We start from the raw sequence: 21,448 nt of genomic DNA, 5'->3' as shown, positions 1-21,448 counted from the left end.
TATATTTAAATTCCAAAGCATAAAAAAGAATCACTACAAATTCTCAGTGAATATCATTACCAATTTCAGTATCTCAGGGCACAGTTCTAAGAAACTTTGCTAAATCTTAATTTAAAAAACCTCACCACCCTTACAGATGTAAACTTTTAAAACCTGGATTGAGTAAAATTTTTCTAACAAAGTATACTCCAATTCTGAAAACAATGACATTCACTATTTTGTGCTTGCAGTTTTTTTTCTATTTTTAAAATATTTTTTCAAGCATTTATTACTTCACTCAAATGAGGTATGAATATTTACGTGAAAGCAAAAAACATATTCAAATCTCCTATTCTTATTGCTGAAACACTGGAATTTAAACATAAGATACTCTACTTGTCCACTTGTGTCTGCAGCCTGCTGGAAATGTGTAGCAAGAGATGTCTCATCTTGGAAAACTTCATTGCACTCCAAACACTTTAGACTATGTCTACAGAGTTTTGATGGGTCTTCATCTAGAGGCATAGCTGGAATGATAGGTGTACTTGCTGGGGCTGATATTACTGTTCCAGTTATGCCAGACTGTATCTTGGTTACAGTATGGGTGCCAACTCCCATTGGGCTTTGAAGAGTAGAAGATGCTGCAGTATTGCTTGAAGGAGACGCTATCATTTGATCTGCTGGGACTGGTTTTAAAATCAAATGGGAGCACTGCATTACAACTCCTTTTTCCTTATGTCCACGAGCATGGGAAAGAAGACTGCATTTATTGTAGAAAACTAAATTTTTTGTACAATGGTTACATGTCACTTCAATTCGCACACTCCTCCTATCATAATGCTGTGTCAGACTCTTTTCGAGAGCAAACGAATCGCCACATTCCAAACACTTGTAACCACGTGTTGGTAATGTTATACCTGCATTGGCAGGAGGACTGAGGTTTGGGACGTAAACTGGGATGGGATTAACACTACTCAGCACCTTATTGAATGCTTCCACTACAGAACTCTGCAGAGATGATACCACCTGGACTCGCGACACTTTTTTAGAAGGCTGTGAGGCTGCTGCAGAAATTATTGCCTGCTTTATTTGTTGCTGAGGTTTTGTTAGCACTTGGCGGAGTTCAGAGGTGGTTTGAGCACCTTGAGGCAGAAGATTAAGGTTGGCAAGATGGACTGTCTTTGGCACAAGTTTAGCACTGGCAAGGCTTGATGCTGGCACCACAACAGTCTGCTGCTGTATAGCATTAGCGGCTTTAATAATGGCACTACTGGCACTTTGCACAGAAGCAGCAGATATTACAGTGGCTTTCACCGTAGTATTGTTAGCAAGCTTCAGATTAATAACTTGTGATCCTGCTGTTTTAACTGCTGAAACTGGGAGAAAGGCAGTAGCCACAGGTTTAATAGTGACCTGTTTTGGTGCAAGTTCTGCAGATGCAACTGCATTGGTGACAACTGCTGACTGGAGAGATGTCCTAGGAGGAGAAGAAAGAACAGCAGCAGAAGTTGGAGAGGATAGGAGAGATGTCATGGAAGCTACCATGGAAGCAGTTTGCTCTGGCTTTTTACCAGAGTCCAAATCAACTTCTGGCAACACCCTTGTAACTGTTCTCTTGATTTCCCCAGAGGACGTCTTGATGGTTTTTATGCGAACTTTTGGAATGGCTGGCGTTGACCCTGCAGGAGAAGATGGAGACCCTTTGCTGCTGTTTTCACTTGATACACTTCGGGGACTATCGGGTTGTTTTATAGATGGTTTTTTAGCACCATCAATAAGACTCTGAGATTCAGGTGATTTCTCAATAGCCCGGGGACTTTCATTCATGTCTTTTGGTAATGGAGAAGATTCTCTTGAAGTAGACTGTAATTCGTTACCGGTATCTGTAGCTGCCTTTTTAGCACTCAGTGCTGCAATTGCAGCAATGCATGAAGAAAGTTTTGCTGATGACTTTGCTTTGGACTGTGAAATGCTGGCAAGGTTTGTTTCACCTTTTTCAGTACCTAGTTTTCCATCAAGTACCCTGTTTTCAGAATTGTCTTTTAGCAATTTGTCCTCTATTTTTCGGGCTTTGAATGGTTCGTAGACACTTAAATTCACAGAGTTTGTTTCTGTTTCTCTTTTAACACCTTTGTTTTTATCTACATTACTTGAAGCTGGAATTCCAGGTTTAATCAAGTTTTCCCCTCCAAGCATCTTTAGTTTGTCATATTCCTGCTGAGAAACTGATCCTGTTAACACATTTGCTCTGAAATTTGCACGCATCTCTTCTTTATCTGGAGGATCATCCACCTCTATTTTTTCATCATCATCAAATTCTTCAGCACTTGAGATTGGGCTAAACTGGTTGAAAGCTGAGTCTTTCAGAGTAGCCTCAGAGGCTGACCCCTCCTCTTTCAGACACTTCCCTTCATCTTTACCAAAACTTTCAAGAGCAGATGCTGTTAGAAAACCATTATGTAAGCCATTGCCGGTGGAATGGTGGCCATCCTTATCCACTCCTTCAGAAGAATCAATATTACGTACATTTTTCACAATGACGCTCACACCAACATCTGAGGATGATGGCACATGAGAATCTTCATCTGTATGAGCATTCTGTTTTATGTGGTTTTCATGCTCATCATGTCCAGACTCAATAGCTGCTTTAGGATCAACCATGTCTGGGATGTCAAAGGCTGCAAGAAGGTCGTCAAAGTCGGGGGTCTTCATATCCCCCATGGTCATGTATTTGTTTGGCAGCAAATCTGTAAAAAGAGCAGAAAATCTTTATATCAGTACCTTAAACATTAAAACCATATTTTAATACAATATATATATTAATAAAAATAATGGCCCATACATAGTTTGCAAATGGTTTTGCGAAGTGTTACCACACTTATTTCATCCATGAATGTATAAAAATGTTATAAATCACAATTTCTTTTCAGAGATCAGAAATTATGCAATAGCTGTCCAGGTCCAAGCGAGCATGCCAAATGATTACACTGTGAGACCAGCACAAAAGAAGCCTTTGGGGATTATAATTTTCCCTTTTATTTTAGATTTACACTTTTCTTTCAAAAGCATCCTACTCCTGTGCTTAAAAACCAGACACCTCTACATTATGGAACTTAAAAACCTAGATCTCTTGCACATTTGTACTTTTCACGGTTAGTCAAACCACTGAACATATACAATGACTGTAGATCAAATGCACTTTTAAAAAATGGCATTGTTCCATCACACTATTCTCTATATGACCTCGATGTCCAGAATACTCACTTTCCAGTACAGCTGTGAAACAGGTTCCATCAGGATTAATTCCAATTTAGTATATATATTTAGGTTGATAAGTTCAGCTCCAATTAAATAGATAAAGAGTAGAAAGGGAGGTGTGTTGCCCACTATTTGACATCTACTGACTGAGACAAGATGGGTGATGTCATATCTTTTACTGGACCAACTTCAGTTGATGAGAGACAAGTTTTTGAGCTACACAGAGCTCTTCTTCAAGTCTGGGAATGGCACTCGAGTGTCATAGCTAAATACAAGATCAAACTATTGGGTGACAATCTTGAGTACCTTTCCCAGACCTGAGGAAGAGCTCTGTGTAGCTCGAAAGCTTGTCTCTGTCACCAACAGAAGCTGGGCCAATAAAAGATATTACCTCACCCACCTGGTTTCTCTAATACATTGGGACCAACATGGCTAGAGCAATACAGCATATCTAGTGACTGAATCAATTAAGGTCATGAGGTCTTTGCAGTACTGGGCATTTGAACTGTCTTCACAGTAAACAGTTAACCTCAGTAAGCTATTTCCATGCTATTTTCAGTCACCCACTATGGCCCCGAATCCTGCAAAGATTTACACACATGCTTAACTTTATGTACTGTGAGTAGTCCCATTGTTAAGTACTTTTGTTATGGTGGTTGCCCTTTGTTAACTGTAACACTGCCCTGCAATCTTTTCTTTTTCTCTGCAAGAACTAAGCAGATTGAAATTCCTTTGAGTTTACAAAAGGGTGGGTTATTAATTAACTGCTCCCAGAATATTTTCACAAGGTTAGAGTATGAGGAGTACCTGTAAAGGTCCTTTTGCCCCCCTCTACTCTAGGGTTAAAATCCTGTTAATTGAACTTCTTTTAAACACATATCATACCAACATTGTTTGCCTGATCAGTGGATGTAATGCAGAAACATTTTTCAGATGGTCTTTAAACAAACACATCCTAGACTAGACTAGACTTCATCTGATGAAGTGGGTATTCACCCACGAAAGCTTATGCTCCAATACGTCTGTTAGTCTATAAGGTGCCACAGGACTCTTTGTCGCTTTTTACAGATCCAGACTAACACGGCTACCCCTCTGATACTTGACATCCTAGACTAAAATACCGTATTGACCTCATCTGTAAAGTAATGATATCTGGTCTACACTGGGCAGACAAGCCAGTTTTCTCTAATGAAAATGGAACATTTTTGGCTATAAGGAAGCAGACCCTGAGATTGTAACAAAGCAGCAAAAGCTTTCTAATCTCAGGGTTTGTCCTGGGAGCTTCAGATGGACAAAAGTTCAACTACAGCCTTTAGAATACCTAGTGCTGGGGATAGATCTGCCTTGTGCAAATTCATAAGCACCTGAGAAGAATCTTAGCTAAGGCCTTGTCTACCCAGAGGAAACTTACCAGTACAGCTATTCTGAAATACTATAGTTATTCTGCTATTGCTAATCCAGCATAATTTAACTATTCTAGAATAACTCACCCATGCAGACACTCTATTCCAGAATAAAAGTGATTTAGCCTGGAATAACTACTCTGCTTACAAAGTACTTTTGGAAGCAGAGTAGTTACTTCAGAATAAAGTCATATTTATTTCAGAACAGTGAGTCTATGCAGAGATTTTTCATTATAGCTGCCTGTCTATTTCCCCATGCACACAAGTCCAAACTCTCTGAAAACCTGATATGAAAGAGTCAGAAGCTTGAACTTAGTGGCATGCTTACTTCCTGTGCAGGATAGGCAGAGGGTTCTGCTTGCTATCATTAAAGCAGCTTTTGACAGGATAAAATTAAAAGGGAGTACTGGGTCCTGTCACATATAGTTAACAAGAGCAGTGATGGTTCAGACAATGCTGCCACATCTGCAGGAGGGGTCAGGGCATGGGCTCCCCCCTGAGACAGAATGAAATACTAGTGACACGTTTATTGCTTGTGCTCCAGTGCTTTGATGGGCACATGGTGTGGAGAACAAGCTGCTACTTATTGAACGAGGGATCTCTGGCTATAACTTCAGCACCTTGCACTATCAGCGAGTATCATCCATGTATCACTAGAGGAAATCACACATTCCTCTTTATTTCTATTTACCAGAAATCTTCACTCACTGCTCACTTAACTCCTTCCATGAATACATATACCTGGCCTAAACATAATACCTAGACTTCCCTTCCCATCTCAGGCCATGGTCACAGCATAGGTATTTGGGGTGGAAAGAGGAAAGAAGCTCGCTTATTGAATTCTGGCCCTTGTATGTAAGGGGAACAATAAAATGGCTTTGCAGGGGCTCCAGCTTTGTTAGCATTAACCCTGAACAAAATACAACATCACAGATAGTTAAAATACAACTGGAAGATGTCTCTGTTGGAAGGACACAGTAGTTCTCAACTATTTCACTGACAACCCAACTAGAGAAAAACAGGATGTTGGGCAAAATTCATAGGATCTCCTAAAGACCATATACACAAGTTTTGGTTTCCAGTGGAATTTAAAATATCTTACTCTCCCCATGGAGAGATATCACTAGCCAGCTGCTCAGATTAGGTTTATTGAGGCACACTCAGGATGTGATACAAGTAAAATAAAATAAGTTATTAAACAAAAATAAAATAAACAAATTTACCAGGTTATTGTGGTGGTGGCAGTGGTGGTTGGATTTTTCTTTTTGTTTGGGGGACTGTTTGTTTGGTTTTGAAGGGGGGAAATGGGATAGGACTGCTTGAATGGGTTTTTTTTTTCCTTTCTTTTTTTAAAACAATAATGCTGCATACAGGAACTACAGCATGCAGCTCTGGGACTATTCAATAGCTTTCCTGCCTCTCTGGTGCTTCCATCTGTACTGAAATATCCAAAACATGTTGTTTCACGCCTTTATCCTCAGTACTTTATCGCCACATAATCAGCCAGTTGGGCTAGCCCATGCCTATATCTTCCATTTCTGGTATACCAGGAAAATTCAAAGGTCTGAGCCTAAGGGGATGTAAACCAGTGCAGCTCCACTGAATTGACCTGTCCACTATCTTTCTCAACTTACCACAAAAGAGAGCCTATGTATGTGTAGAGCAATAAAAATGTAAAACCAGGACAAGACTTTTAAAAGTTTAACAGAGACATTAGGCCCCATCCCTGTTTCAGCTGTACTGATGCTACTCACTGCTACAGTTCTCTTGAGGTATTTAACTGCAAAAGCTGAGAATTCTGCTCTTCACCTTAAATTTGACACTTAGTTCAAACTCTGCTTTTTGACACCAGTTCAGTAAAAAATGATTCAGGATCTAAAAATGAATCTATACTAAGGCTTCAGCCACCATTAAAATCTGTTTGGCTTAACTAGTTTTAGAAACAGAGAGTAGAATTTTAGAAAAATGTCCCCCATGTAGAACAGCCCTACAAGTCTTGTCTTGGGCCACATCTGGAAGAAATCATCATTACTTTGAAGAATGACAGATTATGTTCCAGGGATCACCCGGAAGGGTTCCCCAGACCATAGTTAGAAAAGATGATGGGGATAGGGGACAGGACTACATTTCAGATAATCAAGGCTGAGTTGCAACAGAATTGTTTGCTTGTGACATTTAAACATTTGTGTGCGGTTTCTGTAACTCATTTTATGTTACCAGATGACTGGGCTCCCTTAAAAGTTTTTCAGATATGTTGAGATGTGATTTTTACAGATGAACTGACCATCCATCCTGAGATGGGCTACAGTCTTGTTATAGTAAGTACAAGTGTTTGGGAATAAAATAATGCATGTCTAATAGCTGTGTTTGGTGCCCCGATACACTGGTGATGGACACCTTCAAAAGGCAGGCAGTTAATATAAAAGTCTAAAGACCGGGGAAATTGCCATTTTGTCTGTACAGTGACTTGAGGGTCCAACCCTGCCACTTTTGGAAACCCACATGTCTACCATTCAGCTGATAGCTACAAGTATCAGGAAGGAAGTTTCCACCCACCACCCCATCCACACTGCATCCAGGACTGCACCTATGTCCAGATATCTTACTGATGCTTGGGTATTTACATGCCTCTGAAACATCAAGCATAGGCCATTTCTGGAGACAGGATACTACTGGGTCTGAGGTATCTTTGGTTTGATCTAATATGGAAAACCCTATGTGCTATGAAAATCAGGAGACAACCTTGTGCAGCCCAGGAATTTAGCTCTCATGTGGCAGGCAGTCATCTGAGAAACCCATTTGCAAGTCTACTTGTAATAGGATTTGGGTAGCCTGGGAGCATCAGCACTTCTACTGTACACCACTCTTGGCGAACCAACAACTAGCCATTCCATGGCAAGATATGGCTGATAGTTCAGTGGAATTGATTGCTCAGCAGACAAACAAATGAGAGAGGCTGGAGACTTTCCCAGGCGTTTAAAGGGAAGTTTTAATATAAATTAGAATTTTCATATTAAATGTTGCAAGTATTTAATCTAAGCAATTTTTATTTTGTACACAAACCCTGACAAAACTTTTTTTAAAAAAATAGTAACCCTGAAATTCCTCACTACTAAATAAGCTCAGCCATCACCACACTACGTTTACACCACAATAACCTGGTAAATTTGTTTATTTGTGGTTTACTGACCACCTCAGGTCAGTTCAGTTGCCATGGACTTTGCAAATGCTACTGTGGCGGTAAATAATCTGATAGAAGAGACTCTGGACATCCATGTTGGAAACAGTACACAAATAAGTGAACACAGCTAGAACTTTCAAGGACAGCCTTTAGTGGACCTATAATCCATGTTCTAATAGCTATTAGAAAGACAAAAGAATATCAGATACCACCATCATGTTTAATACATAGGAATGATGTAGCCAATAATGTCAAATACTGCGCTGAGGTCAAAGGGGAAAATAATGTAGTGTAAGGGAGCCAAGATCAGAGCAGTGGAGACTGACCACAATAAGGAGTGTAGTTTCAGTGCTAAGGAAGAGGCAGGAGATATTGAAATGGATTGAGGATGTGGTAGGAAATGACATCATTAAAAGATAAGATCACTACTTCCTGTATTGTACTGAGAAAGAGTAAGTAACACATCGTTAACTTGGGGATGGGTGGTGGTTTTGTTTTGGAGGCCAAAAATGGTATGATGGCTGTAATTTTGAGAATTAACAGTGTCCTCAAAAAACGGAATGGGGAATGACAGAGGTGACGATAAAGAAAACTGGGTAGAGAAGAAATGGTTCTCTTTGTAGGACAGATGTCATGTGATGAGGGCAGTGGCACCAGAAAAAGAACAAGTTGCCGATAGCTACAGGAGATGAGAATTAAAAGGGTTTTCACAAATATAGCAGAAAAAGGAGAATACTTCCAGTGAGAAAAAAGAACCATATGAAATGAGGATGACTAAAAATGGCAAGACATGTGAAATCAGTCTTAACATCTGTCTTTAACAAGAAATAGAAAGTTTGGACAATTAGGAAATAATAAAGAGGTTATAAAAATACCTATGAATTAGAGCGGTCGATTAAACGCAGTTAATTCACGCGTTAACTAAAAAAAATTAATCATAGTTTTAATCACACTGTTAAACAATAGAATACCAATTGACATTTATTAAAATATTTTTGGATGTTTTTCTACATTTTCAAATATATTGATTTCAATTACAACACAGAATACGAAGTGTACAGTGCTCAGTTTATATTATAAATAAAATAACGTATTTTTCAATTCACCTCTTACAAATACTGTAGTGCAATCTCTTTATTGTGAAAGTGCAATTTACAAATGTAGATTTTTTGTGTTATATAACTGCACTCAAAAACAAAACAATGCAAAACTTTAGCGCCTACAAGTCCATTCAGTCCTACTTTTACTTCAGCCATTCGCTAAGACAAACAAGTTTGTTTACATTTACAGGAGATAATGCTGCCCACGTCTTATTTACAATGTCACTGGAAAGTGAGGACAGGCATTCGCATGGGACATTTGTAGCCGGCCTTGCAAGGTATTTACTTGCCAGATATGCTTAACGTACTTGTAATCAAAACTAAATATATAAATATAACGTGAGCACTGTGCACTTTGTATTCTGTTATAATTGAAATCAGTATACACCTCTACCTCGATATAACGCTGTCTTCGGGAGCCAAAAAATCTTACCGCGTTTTAGGTGAAACTGCATTATATCGAACTTGCTTTTGATCCACCGGAGTGCGCAGCCCCTCCCCCCCCCCGGAGCACTGCTTTACCACGTTATATCCGAATTCATGTTATATCGGGTCGCGTTATATCGGGGTAGAGGTGTATATGAAAATGTACAATACATCCAAAAATGTTTAAATAAATGGTATTCTATTATTGTTTAACAGTGCGATTAATCACGCGATTAATTTCATGATTATTTTTTTTAATTGCACAACTAATCACAAGCAATTAAAAAATTAATTGACAGCCCTACTATGAATAAAAAACAGGAATTAGAGTGAAAACAGGGTGGATAAAAACCAAGCTTTTAAAAAAATCAAATCTGGATTTTTATTTAAATTGAATGTTTTTTAAATAAACCTATTTAAAATTAATTTGCAACCGACAACCTATATTATGGCCTAAGCTTCTTATATTAAAATTGTGTAAATTAAATACAAAAAATTAGTATTCAACACTGAACTGGAGGAAGTCACTGGCTAAGCACCTGGAATCAGATTGTTGAAATGCTAAATCAGCTTTTGACAGCAGTAGCCTCCTTTGCAGAGCACAGAAAACAATGTATTTGTTTATTCAACTAGTTCAATTCAATGATTAGTTCATTCAAAGTTAAGAAACGAACTGGGATTTATTTTCCTCTTCCAGTCTATGGGGGGAAAAAACTAGGTGTGAGAGGATGAGATCTACTCATTTTAAAATCTTGAAGGACATCATGACCGGAAACAATCAGTTCAATTCATTAACTATAGACAATTCTTCCTTTGTTTAATTAATCAGTTAGTTTACAATGCAAAGACATCTTTCATAATTTTTTTTGTTATGTATGCAGCATATTTACGATAGTTTTATTTAACAAAAAGATTTAAAATACCGGTGTTGTGCAATTTTAATTGATCTGAATTTCTATCCAACTAGAGCTTGACAGGATCACATGTTAAAAAATTAACCATCTAGTAAATAAGAAATGCATTATTCACCATTTTCTAACATACACAAAATGTAAAAATTACTATTTGAATAAATATAACCTACGCTTTATGTAAAAGCTTAATTAATGTGTATAGATAGTGTATCCTCCTGCTTACCAAAAAGAAGGATCAAATTTAATATGAAGGCTACATTTAGTTCCCAATCAAAATGTTTTAACAGTTAACAACTAATGTGAATTAACCTTTCTTTAGGAAAATAACTAAAAAGTACAACTTTAAAAGAGGATTAGAATTAATTATTTAAATCATGATTAAAGTAAGTGATTTGAAATTGATTTGATTTAAATAAATTCACTTCTTGAAAATAATACACAGTTGTACCTCACTAATTCATACTTTTCTAATCTGCATTTCTTGATTCAGAATAATTCACCTTCTCAGTAAAGACTGTTAGAGTATTGTACTCAAGATTTTATTACTTTTACAAAACATACTGGTGTACTGTAGCATACAAACAAACTACACTTGTCATGCATAAAAAGTACATTTTGAAATAACAGTATCCTTGTTTTATTGTTTGTGCACTTAATGACAAATTTACAAAATTAATTTATTCAAAATTATAGTTGCAGCCATTAGTGCGAATTACTGAATTCCAATGTATTCAAATCTGTTGGTCCAAATGACATACATTAGCGTTAAGGAAAGTATAACTTACCGAATCACTGACAATTATTTTTGAAAAGCCAGAGAATTAGGGAGACATTGAAGATTAGAAACACTTGTTTGTCTAGTTGTCAAAAAAGATAAGAAATGTGACCCTAATAATTGAATCTGGAAAGTGTGATTTCTATCCCTAATGAAAAAAAATGGACCAAATACAGTTAAACCTATAGTAATCGACCACTCAAGCACCAACACAAAAGGTCGTCTCTTAAAAGAGGTAGACTTTTAATGAAGAGGGCTGAGAATTCTATTTACAAAAATTAATTTAACCCTACAAAAAAATTAAATTATATAGATGATACCAAAATACCAATAATCTGCTAGGGCTGTCGATTAATCGCAGTTAACTCATGCGATTAACTAAAAAAAATTAATCGCGATTAATTGCTGTTCTAATTGCACTGTTAAACAACAGAATACCAATTGAAATTTATTAAATATTTTGGATGTTTTTCTACATTTTTATATATATTGTATTCTGTGTTGTAATTGAAATCAAAGTGTATATTATTTTTTATTACAAATATTTGCACTGTACAAATGATAAACAAAAGAAACAGTATTTTTCAATTCACCTCTTACAAGTACTGTAGTGCAATCTCTTTGTCGTGAAAGTGCAACTTACAAATTTACATTTTTTTGTTACATAACTGCACTCAAAAATAAAACAATGTAAAACTTCAGAGCCTACAAATCCGCTCAGTCCTACTTCTCATTCAGCTAATCGCTAAGACGAACAGGTTTGTTTACATTTATGGGAGATAATGCTGCCCTCTTCTTATTTACAATGTCTCCAGAAAGTGAAAACAGGTATTTGCATGGCACTTTTGTAGCCAGCATTGCAAAGTATTTACGTGCCAGATATGCTAAACATTCTTATGCCCCTTTATGATTCGGCCACCATTCCAGAGGACATGCTTCCAAGCTGAAGACGCTCATTAAAAAAATAATGCATTAATTAAATTTGTGATTGAACTCCTTGGGGGAGAATTGTATGTCCCCTGTTCTGTTTTACTTGTAACTATCTTCCGATGCCGGCTACAATAGTGCCATGTGAACGCCTGTACTCACTTTCGGGAGACATTGTAAACAAGAAGTGGGCAGCATTATCTTCCGCAACTGTAAATAAAGTTGTTTGTTTAAGCAATAGGCTGAACAAGAAGTAGGACCGACTGGACTTGTACATTGTTTTATTTTTGAATGCAGGTTTTTTTGTTTACATAATTCTACATTTGTAAGTTCAACTTTCATGATAAAAAGATTGCACTACAGTACTTGTATTAGGTGAAGTGAAAAATACCATTTCTTTTGGGGATTTTTACAGTGCAAATACTTGTAATAAAATATAAATATAAAGTGAGCACTATAAACTTTGTATTCTGTGTTGTAATTTAAATCAGTATATTTGAAAATGTAGAAAACATCCAAAAATATTTAAATGGTCTTCTATTATTGTTTAACATTGCGATTAATCGCGATTTTTTTTTAATTGCTTCACAGCCCTACTTTTAAAACATTTAATACAAATGCTCATACTATTGTAAAAAACTATTTTAATGTTAAAAAAGTCACCTGTAGCTGAAAAACTGACTTAACTGCATGTTATCCTACACATATAATAGATGAAATAAAAACATAGTTTGTTATTTTTAAACAGCTGTTTTGGATGTCAGTATAAAAATATAAAGGAATGTACAGCACCTAGTCCTGGATGACGACTAGGGTTCCTACTCACTACTGCAATAAAAATAAAATAAAATAAAAAACACAAAATTAGGCAAAGTGCAGAGCCCTGTGCACAAACTATGGTGCCCATCCAGTTATTTCACCCACTCAGATTTCTGAGCCCATGTAGAGCCCTGTTGACTTCAATAGGTCTCCATACCAGTGCAGAGTATGTCTGTGTGGAACAGCTTGAAGGACCCAGAGTCATGTGTATAAAGCAAGTTTAAGGACACTGTAGTTCAAAGACAGCAGCTGCCCTTAGGGAAGGCGCTGTTGTATTGGGACCAATCCTGGGCAGTTTCAAATCATAATGAAGGGTGGTTTCTTAAAAGAGATAACTGAAAATTGTAAAATGCTTGATGTAGTTATAAATGTGGCTTTTAACACAGGCTTCACAGTAATAAGAGACAAAATTAACAGATAACTGAACCATCAGCAATAAGCAGCATCAAAGAAACATGATTCTTTTTTCTTTTTCTTTTGTTAAACAGAATTACAAAGTTACTAAAGAGAATGCAGCATCAGAAATGCAAAAGGCAGAAGTAGCCCCTGAGCCTAAGTTTCTGGCTCAGGGATGGGAGGAATTTCCTATTTATAACCCAGTACAAAATTTATTGCAAGCAGTGGACAGCAGCATATCTGCTAATGCCTAGCGCTGTGGCATAAGCCCCTCAGACACACCACGTGGGATTCAAGGCACAGGCGCCAACTCCGTGCTCAGCACCCACCGGCAGCTCCCCGCCCAGCTCATCTCCACCTCCACTCTGCCTCCTCCCCTGAGCGCACCGCGTGCCCACTTTTTCTCCCTAGCTCCCAGCGCTTGCACCGCGAAACAGCTGTTTCGCACAACTTGGAGGGAGGGAGGAGGAGGGGAATGCGGCGCGCTCAGGGAAGAGGTAGGGCCAGGGCGGAGATTTGGGAAAGGGGTCCAATAGGGGCAGGGAGGGGGTGGAGTTGGGGCGATGACTTTGGGGAAGGGGTTGGAATGGGGGCGGGGCAGGGGCGGGGAAAGAGTGGAGTCGGGGCAGGGCCAGGGGGGCTTGAACTCCCACCGGTGCCGGGGAAAGTTGCCACCTATGATTCAAGGAAATACAAAGAACAGTGAAACAAGCATTTAAAACTAATTTTTTACTAGAAATTCACACAGCTTACAGAGATGTGCAGTGGTGTGTAAAATAGGGTGACCAGATCACTGAGGATATCGGGGGGGCGGAGCAAAAAAAAAAAAAAAAAAAGAACCTATACTGCTTTCCTTTTTAATACACCACACTGTACAAATCAGGCATGCCACATCATAAGAAGCCGCCTGTAAACAGAAAATTGTCCACTGTGGGGGAGGTTAAATGTAGTCCATGGGTGACAAAATCAATGTCTGGAGTACAACCAGGAGGTTGTATGCAGTACAGAAATGTGCCAAGAAGATGGGGGAGGAAGGAATGCCTGTGCAGTTTTTGAGAATCTATATTATCGTGTGTGTTTACATGTAGTTCCTGGGTAGATGCATTCAGAACAGCCTACGAGTGCTGTACAGTGCTGTAGGGAGACAATTGCGCAGCATCCTGTTGATTCCCTCATGAATTCTGATCCAATCCTGGGCACTGAAGCAGCACTTTTTCCCTGTAGTAGGGACTCCAGATAGGCAGACAATTTTCAGGGAAGGGTTTATTTCCCAGGCCCTCCTCTATAGGTCAACAGCCCACTCCACTTGTACATATGCTGCTCTGTCAAGGAACACCTCTGTCTCAGACACAGCTGTCTTGCCACCAGCAGCTTGGAATAAAATCCCCCTTCGCCATTCTGGGACTTCTAGGATTGGTGATGTCCTCAGGAATGTGGAATGCCTGAAAGTATAGAGAAGGTTTATGTAGAAAACTGCACCAGCCCTTCAACAATCCCCAAAAGGCCAAGGAGCTCTGTAATTTTTAAACAAAATCATAGTAAATTGTAACTTACCATTGTCTGTGCAGTCTTTTCACTCTGATTAACTGAATTTTGTCTAAGGAGCTTCTGGGAGCTGAGGCATTCCTCTCAGAATCTACACGATCTCAGTTTACAAAGGATCATTTTTAGCTTGTTGTTTCACGAGGCACTGAACCTCTCTGGGAAGCACAAACAATAATGCACAGTCTGAGATCTGCTTTTAGACTCTTCCAGCTCTGACAGTCCTTCAGTGTCTGATGGTCCTGCCACCTCAGCAGCATGGGCCCACTCCAGCAGGCCCTTAGGATGCAGAACTGTCACAGACCAGTCCAAGCAGAAGTGTTTCTGGACATTCTGGACCAACAAGCAGGTGCAGTCTCAGAGGGAGAAAGATTTGCGGCAAGTGGAAAGACACAGACAGGCTGCAAAGCGAGAGGACAGAGTTTCAGCACATAAGGGAGGTTTGCAGCACAGTTTCTGGAGCAGGAATATCAGCTGAGGAAGAAAGATAGAGCTCAGTCGAAAGATCTGTTCGAGACCTTATCCTTATAGCCATCAGAATACAGTCTCTTACTGCACCTGCACCACGGCCGGAGTCTCCCTCCGTGGTTCCATGTGCTGCAGACCAGGAACACTTTGAACAATTCCATGGTTGGCTGGCCCATGCAATCAGGACTTAACAGCAGTTGGACAGGGCAAATCTACTGCATACAGATCTCCAGCCCACGCTGGCCCCCTCCGCCTTGCATACATACAACCACTTGCTAACCTCTGCCCCTGTGAACAGCTCCACCCACCTGCTGTGGCACCAAGTGCGCACTAAAGGAGGAAAAATGGCAAAGGAGAATGGGGGGCCAGGGACACTCAATAGTAGGACTTGATAGTGCAACCAGTTCCAAACAATTTGGTTTAATATTGTGTGTTTCTAATCAATCTTCAAAAAATAAGGGTTATTTTATTAAGAAATTTTATTGGCATCACTGCATTATATCATGTAATGTGTACTTCAAATAATAAAAGATTATCACATAAAAAGGGACAACTGGGAAGTTGTATGCAATCATTATTTCTCAATAAATTTCTCTACATCAAGCCATACTCTAAAATCCAGTGCTTGCCACTTCATAAGCTGTCATGATATTCATAACTACAATGCATGGCAATCAACCTCACACATACATTTCATTGCAAGATGTAAAGACTGTACAAGCATATTCATAAACCTAGTATTCTCCCTCTTCCATTAGAACCATGAGTCCATGATGTGGGAGCACCAAGCATTTCTGATTTGTGTGCCTAGATGCATCCTGTCCTAGCTGTGATAGGTGGACTTTCTGGTTGAGTGTACCAGTTCAGCAATCCATTACTGTAATAGCTCCATTGACAGGCACATGGCTCACCTTTGGCTTCTCAAGTATTATGAAGAGCACAGCAAGCCACAATAATATGGACAGTATTCATGACAAAAGCTTCCAAATGTGTCTGTAAACAGTGCCAGCGGGATTTCAGTCTGCCAAATACACATTTAACTGCCATTCTGCATCTGCTAAGAATGTAACAATGTTCTTTTGCTGGTCCCTCTGAGATCAGGATATGGTTTCATACCCAAGGCAAAAGGGGATATGTGGGGTCCCCCAGGATAACAGTGGGGACAGTAACTCCATTTATGACAATGTCATTTGGTGGGAATAGTATCCCAGTCTACTGTAGACTCCTGACCACTGGAAAACCATGGCATCATGAACTTTTCCAGGGTAGCCCACACTGGCATCCATAAATTGGCCTCTGTGGTCCACAAGGGCCTGCATAATAACGTAGACCCCTCTGCAGTTTATGTACTCACATGTTCCTTGAAGAGGGCAAACAATGGGCACATGAGTTCAGTCAATGGCCCTGGTGCAGTTTGGAAACCCCATTCTCCCAAAACCACCAGTTACTTCAGAAATATTGTTTTGGCCTGTTTGGGTAAACCACATGCCTGATTGGCTCCGAAACCTCCATGAACACTTTACCCACAGCTGACTTTCCAACGTCGAACTGGTTAGTGATGGACCTGTAGTAGTCTGGGTTATAAGCAGCTTTCAGACTGTTATAGACACCCACTTCTTGACTCGTATGACCACCCTTAGGCATGTGCTGTGATGCTGGAGGGTAGGGCAAGCTGCTCACAAAGCTCCAGAAATTTAACTTTCTTCCTGCGGAAGTTCTGGACCCACTGTTGGTCATTCCAGGTTTGCATGATGATGTGATCCCATTAATCTCTGCTTGAGGCTGGGCTCCAGGAATGCGTATCTACACAGACATCAACAGCTACACCAAGAGCCACAAGCAGCATCAGCCAGTTTCATTTTTCCATGTCTATCATCCTCCTCCTCCACCATAATCTGCTGCCAGAATGTCCAATGGCATCTAATGGATGCTCTGCCCATTTGCTGAAACAGGAGTGAAAGCGTAAGCAAGAGAAGCTCTTCAAATGGTGGCTCCTCCCAATGTTACTGCTCCTGTTGCCGGGAGAATGCAGACCCAAAAGACAACTTGGCAGGATCTGTTGGGAACTTCTTGTACATGCATGGTGAACTGCCAAGTTTTCCTATGCTGCGCAATAAACCAAAGCCGAAAGCAGCCACATCTGGAGAGAGGGCAACGAAGCCTGGGATATAGTGGTTTGACTCAGGTCTAACTCAGTATTGCAGTTTGGAAGCTGGAGCCCTAGGTTTGAGGCCCAGCTCCAGAAATTCTAAACCTAGAATCAATATGCAGTGTGGATGCTCAAGACCTGAGCTTGCAAACCCAAGGTTCATAGACTAACCCTGGGCTTACATTGCAGTGTAGACATACCCTGAGGGTCAATACTGGACTGCAAATTAATCTTAGTTTTGCAGTGTGATTTGGTAGCAAAAAAGGACAATGCATCTTTATGATAAATGTTGTAGGCCATGTCTACATTGCAATATAGGAATGTAATTTCCCTGCTCGTGTACACATACTTACCCTACCTCTCATTGAGCTAGCGCGAGCACAAATAGCAGTGTAGCCACAGTAGCACTGGCAGCAACAGCGGAGGAAGAGCTGAACCGTGCCAAATATATACCCACTCAGGTGGGTGTACTCAGCACGGCTCAACCATGCCTCCACTGCTGCTACCAGTCCTACTGATATTTATACTTGTACTAGCTTCATAAGAGCTAGTGTGAGTATGTGTACACGAGCAGGGGAATCACACCCTTATCTTGCAGATATAGACATAAAGTCTTCATGTAAAAAAACAGGAAGGTTCGTAGTCTCAATATGGCTTTGATACAGCAATGTCTAGAATATTAATTCAGTACTGGACCCTCATTACCAGAAAGATACAAAAAAGGTCACAGAGCAAAAATGATGACAGTCAGAAAGAATAAGAGCTTAGAGACTACCATAAAACTACTATAAACAGAAATGCAGAGGTGGGCCAAGATCAACAATCATGGACACCAAAATAATTTTTCTCTGCCTTAACCATGTCTGTCACTCCTAGCAATTAATGTTCCAGAGAGAATTTTCTGTATACGTTTCCTAGTGCTTGCATAAAATTGGGGCTTAGAGGAGAGCTAACACACTGATGTTCAATCCAGATAAACCTAACGTTGGTAAATGCAAGACACAGCCATAAAAACTGAAGATTATATGCACATTTGCAATTTAAGGATCTTGCTAAATCCTAGGCTATTCAGATAGGAGCTGTAGTCACATTTTCCATCTGTTATGGTAAGATGACTGACTTTCTTTCATTTGAGGCTCTTGCTAACGCAATACATGCCTTTGCCACCTCAAGACTATATTAACAGGCTGTGCTCTAAACAGAGATACATTTTGAGACCATCTAGAAACTGAAGCTAGCACAGAATGTGGCAACCCATTTATTGGCCGAGTTTCTCACTAAGAGCACATAGTATCAATGCTCCCAGATGTGCTCTGGCTGCCTGTTGATTTCAGAATGGACTTTGAAGGACTTTTTAAAAAACTTAAAGCCCTGAAGAATTTGGGAACCGCCTATCGGAGATTATTTCTCCGACTAGAATAAACTTCTGCATTTTAGAACAGTGAAGATGCTCAAGCCCACTTTGTTTTAAAAAAAATTGGTGGGGCTTTCTGGCAGATTTTTTTTTTTCCTGAAGCATCCTAGACTCAAGAACTTGCTCCACTCAGTCTGCCAGACCCCAACATTGATGATTATCCAGGCATGCTAAAAAGTCCATAAATGCTCACAGATACTTGGGAAGGGAGCTAGTTGAGGGAGAGAATGAAGTCACAATATATGTGGGAGTTATTATAGGTTCATTGGCACTGGCTGCATTGAATGTGAAAATGTGAATTTTATATATTGTACTGTGTATTTTATAAATGTTAAAAGTGCCTAGAGCCAAGGATAGGCTCATCAGTTATAAATGAAAATAGACCATTTTAAAAGTTCATCCAAATCACTGAGGACATTTTAGTTTTTCATCTGGTCTTCTGTTTTCTTGGCCTTAGACTGTTTCTTTAAGAATCAGAGATGGGATTGGGGATTTGCATCTGCAGCAATTCCATCTTTGAGGCAGTAGTTGATACCTGTATCAGGCTTGGTCAGGGAAGCTATTGCAGAATGGACAGCAGAGATTAGAAAGGAGGAATTAGGGGAAGGAGAGGAATGAAACCTTCATGAGAACAAATCCTATCTATTTAAATCAAGACTGGATTTTTTTTAAAGATATGCTAGAGCTCAAACAGAAGTTATTGGATTGAAATAGTAATTATTGGGTGAGGTTCTCTGGCCAGCATCCTGCAGGAGTTCAACCTAGATTAAAATAATAGTTAAACAGTCCCACCAGGCCTTAAAATCTACTTCTTCCTAGGCAAACACAGCCCATTTAACAATTCAGGAACACAGTGCCATATGTAAAATGTCCATGGATGAAAATAATAAATTAGAATTGTCATTTATCATACAGCAGCAGGAAGCAAAAGGAAAGCAACTGAAGCCTTGAGTAACTTATTAGTAATATAATCATAGTGCCTTGGAACCCCTGTCAAGGACCAGGATCCCATTGTGCAAGGTGCGTTACACACAGAATAAAAAGACAGTCCCTGCCCGAAACAGCTAAACTGCTTCCTTTCCTTAGTGCTAAGTATAGATCTTCTCTTCATCATCCGTAAAGGAGGCAGGGGACATAAAAGCTACTAAAACATCCACTATAGCAGATCCTTGAGACTTTGAGGACTAAAGATATTTGCAAGCTATTACTTCCGCTTATGTACAGTGGATCTGCTAGTGCGCTTTAACTCAGTGAACTCCCTTCATAGACCAGCACTCAGTTACATTTCTATTCTGCAAGGTCTTTGCTGAACTGCAAATTAGCATGGAGCCTACCCTGGTTGGCACCACCAAAGGGAGGGACAACATGTTAATGGGGAACTCGCTTTCAGTACACGGCTAGAAGGAAATTGTCGTGCTGCTTAGACCCCTTAGCTTTGTGCTATGTATTGTCAGTCATGATTCAAGTTTGCCTTACTAGAAGGACAATGCTGATGTTCCTCAAAGAGAATATGTAAGGAGAGACACCAATAACTAGCTAATCCCTCAAAGATTTTAGAAATTTAAGAAAATATCCATTTCACTGATTTGGGGAGCTTTGGGAGGGTGGGGGGTAGATAAAAATGTTCAGCAGTATGAAAGGTCAGGAACCAATAAGATTCTGGCTTTGGGGATATATCCTTGACTCCCTTGCCAGATGGTAGGACTCACCCCAAACTAAAAAGAGTGACTGCTCTGGTTTTGACCCCCAGACACAGAATCCACTTTAGGAACAGAAGATGTGGTTTAAATGAAGAAAGCACTATTGACTACATCATGGGGAACAAAATTTCACTGATAAGTATCCAGCAGTTCTTTTTGCATCTCCAGTGTTTTTGATTTTATGATGCAGATTATCAAAACCACTGGTAATAAGACTATAGGCACAAAATATCTTATGCACAATTTCACAAACACAGACCTTTTTGCTTCTACAAAGAGAACCATTTAAAATGTTTTGGATAACAATTCAGTGTTAGAATATATAGTGATTTATTTTAGGAAAAGGAAAATTAATGTTGTATTAGAAGTACAGCCCAGCTGTTTTAAAACTAAATACTGTACTTCTAAGATACCACGCAGACATTTTATTTTTATGCATTTCAAAGAAACTACAAACTTAAAATCTGCTTAGTTTTAGATTTTCTTTTAATTATACATTTTGAACTTTTTACATATGACAATAGCAGCATAATAAGTAAAGGCCATTTAAAAGTCCTCAGATAAAATACTGTGTAAGACTGAAACTGTCCAGGTCAAAACAGGAATTTTGTTCCTCCCTCACTAAGAATTCAGTTAAGTTTGCTTCCAAAGCTGAAAAATAGCTCAAAAGAACTTGCATGCTGTAACATTAGGCGTGGTTAAGGTTAAATGTTTAAACTTCACCAAAAGAGTACATAAGGCATAGTTCTAAATGTCTATCAAAAGAAGGTAGATCAATTCCCAGTACAGGTGGGAAGGAATGGTGAGCCTGGATGCTTAGTGAAAAACATCAGGTAAAACAAAGTTTACTTTGTATCTCACGTCCAGGCTCACCCTTCCTACTATGGGTCTTTCCCGTTCACTGGGCTTTCAAACAGTCTGTGAACTCACCTCAGACGGGAAAAACCCACATACATGCAAGTGGCCAGTATTCCCACTTGCTGAGTGGATGAAAAGT

General features: G+C 39.4%; 1 protein-coding gene across 9 annotated transcripts in view; it reads right to left on the bottom strand.

Moving 5' to 3' along the window:
• The window catches only part of ZNF532 (zinc finger protein 532), a 90,323-nt gene that overhangs the window by 41,188 nt on the left and 27,687 nt on the right, over positions 1-21,448 (bottom strand). For all 9 annotated transcript variants that reach the window (XM_034773288.1, XM_034773292.1, XM_034773290.1 and 6 more), the window contains one exon: positions 376-2,726. In XM_034773288.1, coding sequence (XP_034629179.1) covers positions 376-2,706 — 2,331 coding nt within the window. In that variant the 5' untranslated portion in view covers positions 2,707-2,726. The remainder of the gene's footprint in view (positions 1-375; positions 2,727-21,448) is intronic.

Source organism: Trachemys scripta, chromosome 6 (genome assembly GCF_013100865.1).
Source record: "Trachemys scripta elegans isolate TJP31775 chromosome 6, CAS_Tse_1.0, whole genome shotgun sequence".
In the NCBI taxonomy this organism is placed as follows: domain Eukaryota; kingdom Metazoa; phylum Chordata; order Testudines; family Emydidae; genus Trachemys; species Trachemys scripta.
Note: the sequence above shows the minus strand (reverse complement) of the source record. Positions and strands in the feature narration are given on the sequence as shown.